Source organism: Magallana gigas, chromosome 2, assembly GCF_963853765.1.
Source record: "Magallana gigas chromosome 2, xbMagGiga1.1, whole genome shotgun sequence".
Classification (NCBI taxonomy): Eukaryota; Metazoa; Mollusca; class Bivalvia; order Ostreida; family Ostreidae; genus Magallana; species Magallana gigas.
The window spans coordinates 17675707-17693109 of NC_088854.1; the positions used below are offsets into that span (position 1 = coordinate 17675707).

General features: G+C 32.1%; 1 protein-coding gene and 1 long non-coding RNA gene across 2 annotated transcripts; both read right to left on the minus strand.

The window, feature by feature from the left end:
* Positions 1–255: 255 nt before the first annotated feature.
* LOC105338252 (uncharacterized) lies at positions 256–12017 on the minus strand. The gene is made up of 8 exons (XM_066075306.1): positions 11871–12017; positions 8836–9129; positions 6527–6820; positions 6204–6329; positions 4478–4499; positions 1075–1145; positions 947–964; positions 256–838 (listed from the first exon to the last, which is right to left on the minus strand). The coding sequence occupies exons 1-7, from the start codon at positions 11923–11925 to the stop codon at positions 948–950; spliced, it is 879 nt and encodes a 292-aa protein (XP_065931378.1). The 5' UTR covers positions 11926–12017; the 3' UTR covers positions 256–838; position 947.
* A 1687-nt stretch (positions 12018–13704) lies between these two features.
* On the minus strand, positions 13705–17072 carry LOC105318147 (uncharacterized). Its single transcript, XR_010710830.1, has 4 exons — positions 16946–17072; positions 16741–16819; positions 16592–16606; positions 13705–16487 (listed from the first exon to the last, which is right to left on the minus strand). It is a non-coding gene; the product is annotated as an uncharacterized lncRNA (long non-coding RNA).
* Between the last annotated feature and the right edge of the window lie 331 nt (positions 17073–17403).

The window sequence follows — 17403 nt, forward strand, 5'->3', positions numbered from 1 at the left end:
TTATATTGCATAGAGAGTTAATTTTATCAATTTTTATGCTTTATGCGATTAATTAAATGATTTTAATTTGAAACATACACAGTTTGTGATCAATTCATTCACACGCAAAGAATTATTGTGTGAAATTTCATGTGAAATTAATGTAAAGTGAAATTCATTTATATATATTTCACAGATGAATTTTGTGTCACTGCTATATTCAGGTAAAACTTGAGATTTAATTGTTCAGGTATATAGAGTATCAAGTAAAAATGAAATGATTAAATATTTATTCAATTTTTGGTAATAAAAATGTTTGTTACAAGTTTAAGGTTAAAACAAATGTTAGTGGTTCAGTTATTTACAGACACAAGGATAGCATATCATGATAGTCAAAATCTGTACTAAAGGTTTTTGTCATGGTACTAACTGTACCTGCTACACTTACACTAGATTGATTACATAATGTATTAAAGTATAAAATAGATACAATTAAATTGTTTGATAGCAACTAGGATATTAGTGGTTTTGAATATTATACTATAACAGATAATATAAACTTTACATAATGATGATGTGGCAAAGAAGCCAAAACATTTTCCGTATAGTGTGAATACATTTGGAGTAACGTTTAATACATGTATCTTTACACATCCACATAAACATACGCAATCTACAATATATATTCAGATTGGTATACAAGTAGCATTTCCTGGCATACAAATTAAATTTACCTAACTTATAATACTAAAGTAAAATTCTAAATATGTTAAGTTTTTTTAAACAGTTAAACTTCATCGGAAGTAAGTTTAGTCGTCAGTTGTTTCGTTTTTCATGGAACATATCTTTTGCACGCCTCCTACAAAGGGAAGAATACTTTTGAATTTGAAAGCTTATTTTAAAATGTCAAAGTAAAAATAAATGAAAAGAAGGTCAAAGATTTTTAAAAGTAATCTTATGCTCTTACCTTAGTTTTGTGTTTTTCCTACAGTGAAACAGTAAAAGTAAAATTCTTTGCTCAAACATTAAAATCTTATCTTAAGTTTAAGTGTAAAGTTTATAACAATGATATAGATAATTAGTCAGTGTTTTTACCACAGGTCCTTTGAAGTGTTTCGTAAGAAGGCTCATTGGAATAAGCAGGGTTCTGGTGGCCTATTGCGTCACTACAACATCATATATATAAATAAATATAAATAAATGTATATATATATATATATATATATATATATATATATATATATATATATATATATATATATATATATAAGCACTAAAATAACCAACGACACGCACAATAAAGTAAAATATTGTCAAATTTTCGGGACAACCCGTCCCTTCTTCAGGACAACAAAATAAAAACTACATAAGAAAGAAGAAAAACATCTACAAAACTAGCACTAAACTACAAACTAAATAATATATAAAAACTAGATTTCGAGCCCGAGAAAGAAAAATCCCGACCGAAGCAGCGGACGGTCTGTGAAGAAGTGCTGAAAGATAACGCGAACGAATTAACTTGCTAATTGGGGGTTGCTGTTAATTAAGTTGTACTAGTAAGATAATTCGTAGTGAAAGTTTGTAGGGAAGATTGGCCCTGTAAAAGACCACATAAATAATCATGAATGTAAACACTAATGGAAGTTAAATAAAGAAAATAAAATGGATAGAGAACAATTAAAAATAACAAAACTGATTAAGGAACGAGCCAATAATTTGAATAATTAACATGATTAATAGTTTGTACATGGACTCAAAAGGATGAAGATGGTGATATTGCTACGAAAACAAATCAGTATTTAGTTGATGTTCATTTTGGTGAAGTCACTTAATTTGTTAATGCCGTCAGAGCGGAATGACTTCAGTCTATGCATCCAAAATTTTTCTTTATTTTTTCTCTCCGCATCTGTCCAGTTAGGGTTGTGATCATTGACCAAAACCATCATGTCCTCCCATTTGTGACCATCTAAGTTAAAATGTTCCCCGACGGGTTCTTTAATTTTCTTAGTTTTGATGGTGGAACGATGATTATTGATGCGCCTGCGGAGGTCTCCTGTTTCCCCTACGTATTGTTTCTGACAAAATTTACAATTGATGAGATATATACAATTGTCATTACGGCAAGAAGTATTTGCGAAAATTTTGTAAGTACGGCCAGTAATGGGGCTAGAGAAGTCGTCTGCATCAGAGCTGTGTTTGCACAACAGACATCTGGTGTCAGAACAAGTTTTAAAGCCACCATTAGGTAGAGGGTTCTTTAGTTTGGTTCTTACCACCATGTCCTTAAGGTTTCTAGGGCACTTGAAAGCTGCCATCGGGTTTTTTTTTGAAAACCTCAACCATTTTATCATTGCTGTAAAGGATTGGCAGGTTCTTCTTTAGGACTGCATTTAGGCCCCTGAGGACAGGGTGGTAAGTAGTGACAAATGGGACCTTGTTGTCTTCGTTTTTGGGTTTATATTTCAAAAGGGATAAACGATCCTCTTTAGCTAAATCATCAATTGCATTCTGTACAGAGTGCGAGCTGTAGCCCCTGGCACATAAGTGGGATTTTAGGAGTTGACTTTGCTCAGAGTATAGTTCTTGAGTTGAACAAATACGTCTGACTCTGGTGGCTAGGCCTTTTGGTATGCCTCTAAACGTATGAGGTGGGTGGCAGCTAGACGTCATTAAATAGAGGTGGAAATCTGTAGGTTTAGTATGAAGATTGAAATCGAGTTAACCATCGATTAAAGTTAAAGTAGTGTCAAGAAACGTATTGTTGAATGAGACAATTTCAGTCGTAAATTTGATAGAATGATGGAAAGAATTGACGTTTAGAGGCATACCAAAAAGGCCTAGCCACCAGAGTCAGACGTATTTGTTCAACTCAAGAACTATACTCTGAGCAAAGTCAACTCCTAAAATCCCACTTATGTGCCAGGGGCTACAGCTCGCACTCTGTACAGAATGCAATTGATGATTTAGCTAAAGAGGATCGTTTATCCCTTTTGAAATATAAACCCAAAAACGAAGACAACAAGGTCCCATTTGTCACCACTTACCACCCTGTCCTTAGGGGCCTAAATGCAGTCCTAAAGAAGAACCTGCCAATCCTTTACAGCAATGATAAAATGGTTGAGGTTTTCAAAAAACCCTGATGGCAGCTTTCAAGCGCCCAAGAAACCTTAAGGACATGGTGGTAAGAATCAAACTAAAGAACCCTCTACCTTATGGTGGATTTAAAACATGTTCTGACACCAGATGTCTGTTGTGCAAACACAGCACTGATGCAGACGACTTCTCTAGCCCCATTACTGGCCGTACTTACAAAATTTTCGCAAATACTTCTTGTCGTACTGACAATTGTTTATATCTCATCAGTTGTAAATTTTGTCAGAAACAATACGTAGGGGAAACAGGAGACCTCCGCAGGCGCATCAATAATCATCGTTCCACCATCAAAACTAAGAAAATTAAAGAACCCGTCGGGGAACATTTTAACCTAGATGGTCACAAATGGGAGGACATGATGGTTTTGGTCATAGATCACAACCCTAACTGGACAGACGCGGAGAGAAAAAATAAAGAAAATTTTTGGATGCATTGACTGAAGTCATTCCGCCCTGACGGCATTAACAAATTAAGTGACTTCACCAAAATGAACATCAACTAAATACTGATTTGTTTTCGTAGCAATATCACCATCTTCATCCTTTTGGGTCCATGTACAAACTATTAATCATGTTAATTATTCAAGTTACTAGCTCGTTCCTTAATCAGTTTTGTTATTTTTAATTGTTCTCTATCCATTTTATTTTCTTTATTTAACTTCCATTAGTGTTTACATTCATGATTATTTATGTGGTCTTTTACAGGGCCAATCTTCCCTACAAACTTTCACTACGAATTATCTTACTAGTACAACTTAATTAACAGCAACCCCCAATTAGCAAGTTATTTCGTTCGCGTTAGCTTTCAGCACTTCTTCACAGAGCGTCCGCTGCGTCGGACGGGATTTTTCTTTCTCGGGCTCGAAATCTTAAATACAAAGATGTACATGTAGCTGCCACGTTTTTATCCGGTGTTTATACATTATCTAGTTTTTATATATTATTTAGTTTGTAGTTTAGTGCTAGTTTTGTAGATGTTTTTCTTCTTTCTTATGTAGTTTTTATTTTGTTGTCCTGAAGAAGGGACGGGTTGTCCCGAAAATTTGACAATATTTTACTCTATTGTTCGTGTCGTTGGTTATTTTTAGTGCTTTTATATCTCATCTTATAACCGTGTATCTTTTGATCCGACACTTTAGATAACGAGTGTTGTTGGTTTGCTAGTGCTTCTTATATATATATATATATATATATATATATATATATATATATATATATATATATATATATATATATATATATAAAAGGCATGTGTTATTATGTGGATACATTATCCCAAAATATACTTGCTTAAAATGAAAAGTTAAGGTAGGATATTTAAAAAATAATGTAAAAATTATATTTACTTTGATCTTGGTTCGCTCGTACCTGAAAAAAAATCCCTAAAATGAGTGAAAATTTTGTAAATTGTGATGAAAAGCCGAACTAATTCAAATAATCTGTGATAAACCTGTATATTATAACAGTTAGACTGTATTTATCATTTTCATCAGTCTTATCTTATAAATTGAAAATTAAAGAATTAAATACTCATTAATATACACACAAACATGCAAATACAATACACTACTTAACTTTCGCCGACAAAAATGCATATGTAAAATTTTATTTTTTCAACATTGCAATTCGTAACACTCTATCTATGAATTACTCAGTCTTCTCAAATTTCAGTAAATCTAATCTACCTACTGTCATTTTTTACACACATACCGCTCATAAAAATGAAAAATTCCCGACGAGGAGTCAAAACAGTCAATTAATTAATTAACCGATCTCAAACGAAGAAGTTGTAAATATCGTTTTTTGTACCTAATCTGTTTCAAAAGCTGTAATTTATTGATTTCTTTTTTCGTTCATAATCATCATGATTTATATTTTCAGTAATTTAAAACTGAAAAGCTTTTAAATACTTTAAATTTATTTTTTGCATTTCGCCTGATATTTGAAATGATCGTATTATTGTGTAAAATGACTTTTACAGTCTGTGAACAGTGTTTTAACGCTGTTAATAAATGAGTAAGTGAAGTCAACTATATAGGGTTTTGTAGATATATTATAGTAGAAGGGAATGGTACCAAACACTTTTTTCACGAAAGTGGAAATGGTTATATTTTATGGAGGGAATGTACTTACGTAATCTAGATTAAATACTTTTTTTTATTTATATACTACTGGACAAATTTCTCGCAAAAACAAGTGTGTGTTTTTGTACTAGAAAGATTCAATAATAAGTTCAGCATTTTCCACAATTCAAACCAAAAAAGAAGAAAAAAAACGACAAAAAATTAAAAAACACCCAAAGTCAATATTTCTGTTTCTTATGGTGGTATATTTCAGTCCTCTGAATGCAAGTTATATATTAAGCCAACAAGCAATGTCATTATACGATAATACGGTTTTTGAAATTTTATTTGAAATTATCAATATCTGTCCACAATTGACTTCCTACATGCCAGGCACACAATTTAATTATGTCGACATAAAACTTTAATTATGTTGCCATGCGAGATAATTATTTTGACAACGCGGGGTAATATGTTGGCTTACAAGTTATATCGATATGTTACATTATAATAATTTTGACATGCAGCTTATTTATTTACCTTCCTGTGAATATGGGAGATGGATATGTTAGCATGCAACATATCTATGTTTACATAGGAGATAATATGCTGACATTAACAAAATAAAAATGATGCAGGTCAGCATATTTATCTTTCATTTCATGTCACATGAACATGTTGCATGTAAACACAAAAACGTTGCATGTCGACATAAAAATTTCGCAAGTCGAAATTTTATCTATGTCAACATAAATCAGTTGGATATCGACATAAGAATGTCGCATGTCGACAAAACATAAACTTGCATGTTGACAATTAAATCTGGGCAATACTTTTTTGACGAATTGTTACCTGACTACATATTTTAGCATATCAACATAATTATTTTGCATGTTTACGTAATTATCCTAAATGTCAATATAATTATTTTGCATGTTAACATGATTTAAAGAACTTTGACTTGGATACAGGGGACTGAAATATGCCATCATTGTTGTTTTACCATTACCATTTCTCTTCCGCACACACTGCAGGATAACGACAACGGAAAGTGCGGCGATGATGGATACAAGTAAACCGGTCGTTGTACCAAATGCCACGGGGGAAAGACATTGTGTGTCATTATTCGGATCCGCTGTATGAAAAAGCCAATGATAAGAGAAAACATTAATGTAACGCTTTCGACATTTAATGGCTATGCAGACAGTTTCGAAGTAAATAGTATTTTTTTTTCAGATAAGGGTATAATAATAAGAATTAACTAAATAAAAGTTGCGTTCAAAGCATCATTAGATATTTAAAAGGATATGGAGTAATATTTCCAGCACTTACAAAGAACGGTGAAATGTACAAAATCGGAAAACTCGTCATATTCATAATAAGTGATCGAAGATGTTGCTCTGCATCTACATCCAATAGTTTTGTCGTTCGATGTGATTTTCAAGCTGATATAAGACTCAAATCGTATAGCAGTACCAGATACTGGAGCTTGATTACTACAAAACCACATCCACGAAATTTGTGGATAACCCAGGGAAGTTATATTGCATTTGGCTTGTATGGTTTCTTCTGACCGAACAGCTGTGGACGACAAAACATATATCATCGGTTTTGTCGGAGGAAGATCTGAAATGTATTTATAATGTTTGTATTTTGAATATCATATATCTATATAAGTATATTAAAAATATGTTTTACTTATTAGATTTTATTATAAAATAATACTTTCATGTTAAATTCCGAAATCTAGTTGGTTTGTTACCGTCTTCCGTGTAAGACGGTATAAAGAGTTGAAGTAATTTACAGTCTCCGGATTGTGCATTTCCCTTCTTTTGTGATTGGTAGAAAAGACATGATGTGAAAATTTACATATATTTCATTTGTTGTCATAATGTTCGGCACAAATTGAGATACTTTTTTTCTTCTAATTTTTACGTACGACTTAACAAATTTCCTAGATTTCAATTCTTAAAAAGTGAGAAAACGAAAAAAAAAAACCAAATGGAAATTGCTATGAATGAAATTCAGGCTTTTAACTAGTTGAAAGCAACAATCTTATATATATCTTATATATCTTATTTGTTTGTTCTTTTCCTTTTGTTTGTGCAAATACAAAAATGTGAAAATCTGATACGGTGGTTGTGTTAACTTTAAAGTAAAAAGTGTACGCCTTGGAAATTTTACACAAAGAATTATGCTATACTAGGGGTTATTTTTTTTTGAACTTTTGAATAAATCCACTGTACCAATCTCGTTTTGTGATACTCTAAAAATATAGCAAAATTTGGTGCATTTTGATCATTCTTTGAGTATTATGAGGTGATTAAACTTTACACTGTTGGAGGTGATCAAATCCTGTAAAGCCCGAAGGGCTTTATGAAAGATTTGATCACGCCCGACTGTATTCAATCACCTCATAATATTCAAACAATGATTCCTTATGACTTATATCTATAAAAGTTTTAGCAATTGTACTATTAATTACTAAAATAGTCATTGATGAAGGTAATGGAAAATAAATCACAAAATCGATTTGTAGTGTTATCACAGACAAAGACACTGGAAATATAATAAAGTATAATACAATAATACAACAAAATGATTGCAATTCACGGAAGGTTGTACTCCACGGAATTTGGAGTAAGATTCGTTGTATATCATTGTTCTATATTTGGTGAATTTTTTTATTACAGAAACAAGCGCCTTTGGTTTTAACATATGGTATTGATACTTAATGGTTCCTTTGATGCCTTAGTATTTCAAATCAACATTGCTAAACACTTATCTTAACGCACAAAAAAATATCCCAATGTAGACGTCACCATCCTTGCTCTGCAAATATGATGTACTGCCAGGGCTGCGTTCAAGATCGTAACAGCTAGCCTAGCCGCTAGATCGTATATATCTAGGTCTATTGAACGGACCGCTAGGTTAGCCACTAGATCTCAAATTTGAAGTTGGAAATATTCAACTAAAGACTAATTACATCGACATATTTTGTTAATTTCAAGCGGAAATATACATGTTAAAATTTATTATAACGTAAAAGATGAATAAAATATCACAACTAAATAAATAGATTTCATGTTTGTTATAAAGTGGTAACTAAGGTGGCCATCTTGAATTTGATGCTTAGCATAAAGTATTTAGGTTACGAATATCTACGTAGCGGCTAGGCCAGCTTATCGTTCAACTACGTAGCTCTACGCAGCAGCTACGATCTTGAACGCAGCCCTGTTCATTTACGGTTAAAATGGTTAAAGTGTCAGGATGGAGACAAGGACCCTGATAGATTTACTTATAATGAACGTAGTGCCTAAAACATCTTCAGTAATACAAAGGAAACAGATGGAAGATTACGTGGAACAGGAAAGAACATGCTTCCCGAGTGTTGGAGATTTCAATTATAATCTTGACCAACACGGGACAGAATCAAAAGTTAATATAAAGTTATCGAGCATCTAAAGTAATGATATAATTAGTTTTGAAATATCTTACATTCCAATCTTAATCATATTAATAAAGAAAGAAAAATTGATATTTCATTACATTTAAAAAAAATAAGGTACCTTCACAAATCATAAATGAGCATTGTTTACTCTTGTTATAGTAACACATAATAAACAATAGTTCTTACTCACGATTAACATAGACTAAACGTCTGGTTGAACTCCGATTATATATCAATAAAGTAGATGGCGATGTCGCCCTACAGTAGCAAGATCTCTGGTGGTATTTCATGGATAACTTGAAAGTCAGGTACGTATAGGTAGTTGAATACGTGATGCCACTTGTCATCTGCTCTTGTCCACAAAACCAGCTCCATATTACGGGGGGACTTCCAAGAGTAGACAGGTAGCATCGGAATTGCACTGTTTCACCTTCATATCCATCTACCGAATATGGATAAATGGATGGGTCAGAAGATGGAATGGCTGTGGAAAATAGAGCACAGAAGCCTTAAAATATATTTTCTATCAATTTATTATAACGTATTGTCCCATGAAAAATATTACAAGTGTTTACTGAGATATTTTGATAGTTAGAATCGGAAACCCCAGCAGTATACATTAAATGTTATAATTTATAAATTCATTCAAGTATCCTGATCATTAAGACCAAGAAAAAAATTATTCAAAACTTTATATGCAAGCATAAGTAACGGCGATTTTTATTTATCATACTGAGTACTTGGATGTGAAGATCGATCTTCGTACCCTAGATTAAAATTGAACAAGACCATTGAACTAAATGTACACCTTTATGCGATAAAATTCTCTTGAATTCTATGAAAACATTTATTATAAATGTTCAGAGGGTTATATACACACAGTTTTAACTACTTTTTTGATATTGTTTAAATTTTTATTATGTTCTTACCTTGATACTTTCTTAATCAATACAAGACTATTGTTGCATTTAATGAAAATTACGCAGAATGTGATGCAATTGAAAACATTTTTACATTACTGAAATTATGTCTGGCTGAATTTGTTATTATGAAACAATTTTAAGAAAAAAATCCAGCAGGGATACCCCAAAAGGTTTGTTATTTAAAGTCAAAATGATCTCTTCACGAAAGAAAACATATCCCAAAGCAAAGTTTTAAATGGAAAAAAATGTTTTATATTCTTTGTCACTGAAGGATGTTCTCACGAAAGAGAGCTGCATAGCTCCGAATAATGACAAATCCTTTACCATGTCACTTCTGTCAACAAGCCCCCGAGACAATAGCTCAGTAATATTTATTTAAAAGAATGCTGGATAAAATAAAAGAAATGGATGGTAGATTTTTTTATACACAAATAAATTTTAATAAATATTCAATCCTTTTTTGGAAAGTATAAAAATCAGTGACTCAAAAAAAATTTATTATTTTATTTACAAAACAACGTATCCTGAAAAGGAAATTAAATGCATCAGACTCAATGTTAACTGAAGAAAGGAATGTAACGTGCAATGTGGGTTCAATACCCTGTGTCTCAGCCCTCTGAAACTAATGTTTCCGACCTGTTTCTGATTTGCTTCTGAAAAATTGCAATTATTATCTATATGATACATATTGGAAAGTTTTTTCAATGTTTGGAAAATTCGTCACTCGCTGATGTCTCTCTTTCTTGTTTCCTTCTGAATATTCTAGTATTTAACCCCTAGAAAAAGAAAAGTAACGACGTATATTGTTTTCCACATTTTACACTTATTATCGAATTCAGGCCAGGACGAGGATGTATTTTCACCTAATTAGAAAATGCCAAACTTTAAAATCCTTATCTAAGTGGGGGAGGGGGTGATTGAGTAGTACCTAAACGTTCACTAGGGCCCCGCTCTGTAGGCGACCTATAGTGTTCAGTCTGTCCGTCCGTCCGTCTGTCCCTCCGATATCACATGTCCGGAGCATTTCTTCTCTCTTTAGCCCAACTTTGGCTTAAACTTCGGCCACAGAGTGTCTTTGGGTTAAGGGTGTAAAGTGACATTGGGCCAAGTATAAGCTTAAGTTCTAAATTAAGAAGAAATAAGTAAATTTAACCTTCTTTTCTAATTTTAATTATTTTGAAAAAGTTGATTTGAAAAAAAAAACTTTGTTTTTACAGAATCATATAATATAATAAATAATATATATATATGTAAATATAAAAACCACAAAAACAACAAATTTTGTTTTGATCTCGTTGATACCTTGTACCGAAAATTTAGGCCAACTGAGTTGCAGGTCATGAATGACACACCTTTCAAATGATACGCCCTAAGTTTGGTCAAGATTTGCCCAGCAAGACAAATGAAATATAAAGCATGGCGAACAACAAACCAGACACGACGACGAAAAAAAACGGAGAGCAATAGGTAGGCTCAGTTATTTCAGTGACCTAAACTTACTGTCTGCAGACACCATGTCATGATATGCGCGGATCTACAAAAGGGGGAGGGGGTCCGGACCCCCCCCCCTACCCGAAAAATATTCAGATTTATTAAGTTCACATTTTAAAATTCCCAAAAATAGGCCTCGGACTCCCCCCCCCCCCAAAAAAAAAAACCCCAAAGATATCCCTTGGAACCCCCACCCCGGAAGAAAAAATTTTGTATCCGCGCCTGCATGTACAGTACGAATATCATTCAATATTCATATTCAGAATTATAACCCGGTGGTTAAAAATTCCTTTAGGGTAAAATTCCGGAACCGGGAAGTAATTTAAAAAAAAAATCATATTGTTCTTTTGCACGATTCAATGGTTTTGCTAAAACGTCGTTAAAAAATGCCATATCAAACCTTATATTTTATGAGATATGGAAATGATACTTGTAATCAAACTCAACTGAGTTGATTTTATCTGTGTAGTTGATCATGTGGCGGAAGTCTTTGGCTATTTCGGGGTAAGGTTATATGTAGATATATAAACCCGTATTAACATACACTAAATATGTAATTTTATTGGCTAAAATACGAAAATATTCTTTTTGTTATATTAAAAAGCAGTACCGATGCCTTGCTTTATTTAATAATTTTTGGGTTCTTCTGCCAGGTTAAAGTGATCCGTCATTCAAAGTCTACTGCGTAGTTTGAACCCAGAGTTCGTAACATTTTCTTTCCTTCTAAACATCTACAGTAACTGTATTGCGAATGAACCAATTGTTACTAAGAATTTTTTAATGATATTTGGATACTGAGATAGCAACTTACTGTCACCAGCAACAGCTGACAAGAAGCACAGCGTGATGAACAATATGTATTCCATATTCCCAAATCCTTTTAACTCTGCAATTCGTTAACTGTAGCTAGCGAATATACCAATTGATTTTTAAAACCTGTATTGCACGATTGAGTAACTTTAAGAAATGGGTTTACAAAATAAAAAAATCATGCAGGTATCTACATAATATATAGGACATAAACACGAGTTACGGTTTTGGTTAATAAAACTGTTAAAATCTATTTTTTCCTCTGTAAATCTGTAAATGATTATATTCTAAGCTAAGGCATTTCCAATAATCAACCAAAATTTGAAAGACAGTTGTCTAGTTTCCAGCAGGAAACAGAGCTTAAAACTTGTTGTTATTATAACCCACGCAACAACTTGCGATGGGTATGTTTTTTATGTGTTCCTGTCCGTCAGTCAGTCCTGTTTTTTTTTTTGTTAACGCAACTCCTCTTAAACCGCTGCACGGGATTTTGCAAAAACTTTTTAGGTATTTTGGACACAATATTTAAATGCGCTAGTTACCAGAAAGTTCCAAAAATGATCTGAATAAATAAATATGAAGCTCTTGCCAATATAAAACACCACACGAGACTGGTTTATATAACAGAATTTTGAGTATGCTAACTTGCTTGTAACTTTACACATGACTTTCAAAACCCACCATAAAATTACCACATCAAAACGGAGTAAACAGCAAAACAGAGAAGTGGAATTTGAAAATTTTCAGCTCAAATCGTAATCATGGCCCTTTAGTTGTAAAATTAATGGGCTTATGTAATATCTGATGATGGGATTTAAATTTACATAATTAAACTGCACTTCATGTTTTTTTCCTGAAAACTATTTGTAAACCTGCCAATATTTCTTTGCCTTTAAGACGCGCCCTTGAAAATTAACCTAGATAAAAAATATTTGATACTTGAAATCTTAATGCAGGTAACAATAATGACCCTGTATACAATACACATTAATTTCATAGTACTTTTAGGTGTTTATAGGGAATTGAAATTTAAGGTAAATTAGGAGAGAAAAAATTAATTTATAGCGAAGGTCATATTTTGTAATCAATTTTGTCAAAGGCTGTGAAATTCGACCAAGAGAAAATGTTTAAAGACTTGATTTGCATGTATTCCCCGCCGACTTAGGTAAATTGGAGCAATTTAATAGATAAAAGAACATGTCACGTCACAACGAACGACAACTTCACCAGCAAAACTTGAATGGTCCAGGGGGAGCCAGAAAGAACTAATGATTAATGGTAAACTCAGTTTGCTTGAAAATCAGTTGGCGACAACCCCAGTATTGCAGAATTGCTGCTCAGTAGTATTTGAAACATACATAGATATTTATATACCTTACATAACTACCAGAAATATTTAAATCGTCGTATTCGGGTACCTCCAGTGGAGCAGACACCATTGAACAGAAAGAAAAAGGCAGATTCATTCAGTAATTATAAAGTCATACTATCCATATTACATAATGCTTGTATAAAATGCAGAGCCTCGGTAGTTCAATTTGAATATGTTTTATTTGTGTGTATTTTTAGGGCTTTCAACTGCCACTAACAATTTTTACTGGAATTTGTTTAAAACGGGTTTTAAATATCAGAATTTTAAAGGCATGCACACCTACTCTCTTTCGTTTTCAATGTTCTTCTATACAGTATAAGTTAACTCACGCTGTGTATCCAATGCACTGTTGATAAATTAAAATACTATGTAGAGACAAAAGACACATCACTTTTGAAAGCGGAAAAATTAATTGCTTGTAAATTTGATAAAACATAACATCGCCCCATTTTTCTTTAATCTTGTACTGTTCTTCTTTGTTCTTAGTGTGAAAGACCTCGTAAAAGCCGGTGTTGTATCGCAGCCTTTCCATATGGTCGATTGCCCCATTTATTTATTCTGTACACCAGATATCTTCTTGTGACATATAAAATATAGATGCAATTGACGATGAATGTTTTAACATGCATGTATTTTAGTTTTGAATTTAAGACATGATACAGATACTTATGCATTTGTGCCGTATGTATAAAGGAATAAGATGCTGTTATCGAAGGAATGCAACTTTAGATTGTCCTTTTCCTTATTAACAAATTGATTACCTCCCCTTCAGTAACTTATTACTTTCCTTTCGTGTATATAAATCATGCGCAGGCATTTAAATCGCCCTTTTCCCATAAATTCACTGCAAGAAGATGGTTTGTGCATTATGTGTTCAGAATTTTTTATGCAAAACATTAGTTTTTCAAATCCCAAACCCACATACCCTTTACTGTTTTTTGAAACACGATACTGCTTGTTCTTATTCTTTATTGCAGACTATCCACCATTAATCATACCACCTGGCACGGCTGAAAACCTAGAAGCATATCGAGGGGCTCTTCTCTTAAACATGTTAAATGCACAGTTGTTCTTGTTGAAAACATTGGCCTTGACCGCTGCACCTCCCTGGGTCAAGGTCATATACGCTGAAATTGAGTTGAACTTTGACCTTGACTCTTGCACCTCACAGGAACAAGGTCATTTATTCAACTTACAGTTTTTGTTGTTGTTTGAAACTTTGGCCTTAACTGCTCACATTTGCTCACATCATAGATTGATATAAAGTTTGAACAATCATTGTATTTGACTACTTAATTGAAAAATATACATATATGTATATATCAGTCGTGCCCAGTATCGCCAATAAATAGTTTACAAAACTTTTTGTTTGTTTGCAATCTCTGAGATAATGAAAATTATACGAGGGTCAATAAAAAAATACGAAGACTTTTGTCATAGGTATGTTACTTAACGTCATATCATTACTAAATTTGGAAGACATAATTTAACAATAGTTTCAAACAATTTGCAAGCAAAAAAGTTAAAAAATGTCTTTATTTCTAAGAGTTATTTAGAATTTAATCCTGCAAAAATGAGGTCACGGCGCACGGTCAAATTGTGTGTTACGTCAACAATAATCCGTATTATGTTGAAAGTAATATCTCCATAAATTGGGCTTAAAACCAAATAATATTGAAACTTCAAATTTAGTATAGTCATGGTATTCTATTTACCAAATAATGACGGGATATATTGTTTTGTCGAACAGATATTAGTAACTAAAGTCAGATAGTTCTCTTTAGAATTGACTAAAAACATCGACGTCGCCGGACGTCACGGCGCAACGAGAAGTACAAATAAAATGGATTTAACTCGGGGAAAAAGCCGATATAAGCTGTGAAAATGCTCAATGGTGCAAAAACGAAGTCAACAATTATTTGCAAGTTTGTGTTTAACTGTAATAAATTTTGTGGGGGTGGTGGTCATTGTATTTTGAATATAAAACAGACCGAAAGAGAGTAGAATATCTGTAAATATTTGGTCAAAAAAGAAGTAACGTAAATCGACGTTCAGGGTTATCCTTACTGTTAACTAAGAGATACACGGTTAGAAAATGAAAACTTTGAAGAACTAACTTATGATTCTCTTACAAATGAGTGCAACTAGATGTTAAGTGGTTCAGTGCCATTTTAAATTGTAAAGAGAAAGGCACAAGAGACTAAGTATGATATAAAGACGGGGTATATCTATAACTGTGCGCGTTTAATCTTGACGCCATGTTTTGAACGTTACTGTGCGCCTTGGTGACCAAACATGATGTTTTTAAAAAGAGTTAACAAAAATACCGCTTCATCAAATGGACTAAAACTTCGCATATCAATAACAAAAGTGTTGGTGCATAGATTAATCTGTTTAGTATGACTTTCATAAAAAATATATGATAGACAGCCACATTGTCTTCGTATTTTTTGATTGACCCTCGTACATTAAAGCAAAGCAAAGGCAAATAAGCCAAAAAAAAAAATTACACATTTACAGTATCATGTTTCTATTTTTGGAGTGACATATTATAACCGTTTACATCAAAATAATATCAATTTAGCAGGGTTATAATTATACAGTTAGTACAGGTAGAAACAAAATTTTCTTAATAAAGGAGTCTTCTCGTTATCAGACAAACTTCTTAAATAAAAAAAAAATTATGATGTTTTTACACAGTCAAACAACCTATATAATCAAATGATAAGATATCACAGTGTCTATCAATTTATACCAATAAGTTGATATAAATATTTGAATTACCTTTCTATTGCTGAATCTAGTTTTCTTAAAATTTGAAGACATTTTGACCATTTTTCTATGCTTTCAATACTGAAACCCAAGTATCTTTTTATTAATTTACATTAAATTTACTTCAAAAATACAGCATCAATGTTATTGTTAAAAATATGCTAAATAAGCTTATAAATAGTCCTTGTAAGATTTTAAACTTTGATCACCATTTCTATAACAAGTTGTATAAAAGTTAGAAAAAATGAAAGAAAGGATCTTAAAATTTTTTTTTCACTTTGATTTAATGAACATTCAATGAAATGTATTTTTGATATTTTGACAAGTTTAAAAGCAAACACGACTACTTCCTTAACTTTTACATTAGGCGTTAAACGCGATACGTGCTATTTTAGTAAAATCATATTGTACAGAAATGTACGATCGTCAACAACTGTCAATTGCTTGGAAAATTCTCTCTTTTGTGGCAGACTCCTACAAAGACGAGGATATATTCGAATTATAAAGTAAAAGTTAATGTTTCTAAATAAAGAATAAAAATACACCGTCTGTTTTATAAAAGTGCAATGTGTTCTTACCTAAACGTTTTCTTCCTAGAAGGAACAAGTAAAATCAAAATTTACTTTTTATAACAATCACAAGTTTAAGAACACGTAGTTTGAGAAACCATCAAATTTTTATGAGTATATTTGAAAAGTAGCTATTGTAATTATTCAAAATTGAATACCTAGTATTTACCCCTGTTCGTTTGAAGTTCTTCGTAAGGTTCATTGGTATATACAGGATTTTGAAGACTCATTTCGTCGCTTAAAACAGATACAAATCATATATACAATTTGCTTTATTGTATCGTGCAAATAAATAAACTAGTGTTAGAACGAGAAGTTTTTAAGGAAATAAAGTATCAAAAATAATGCACAATGTATATTTACTTTGATCTTGTTTCTCGTATACCTGAAAAAAAAACCCCCACAAACAAATAACATGTGAAAATGTTACAACAATTAGTTTGGAATAGCTAACATTGATTACTAAATACACCATATTATTACAATTTTGTTAATAAATACACATTGTAAACCTGGTGTTTTATTTCTATATGTACTTCATGTTGTTTCTTTTTATAATTATTAACACCAGTTAAATTTGTGAAAAAAATATTGTTTCAAAATTCCAATTGGATAGTTATTCTTTCTTTATTACAATTTAAATACAATTTTTCATTCGGAACATATTGAATAATTTTTCTATAACTGTAAATTTTAGCGCCCAATTTAATATAATATATCATATCATATCAAAACATATCATATCATATCATATCATAATGAGGGATAAGTATTGTTAAAATTTTCAAGAAACTTGACTAGTCTTCTAACAATTGACTGTT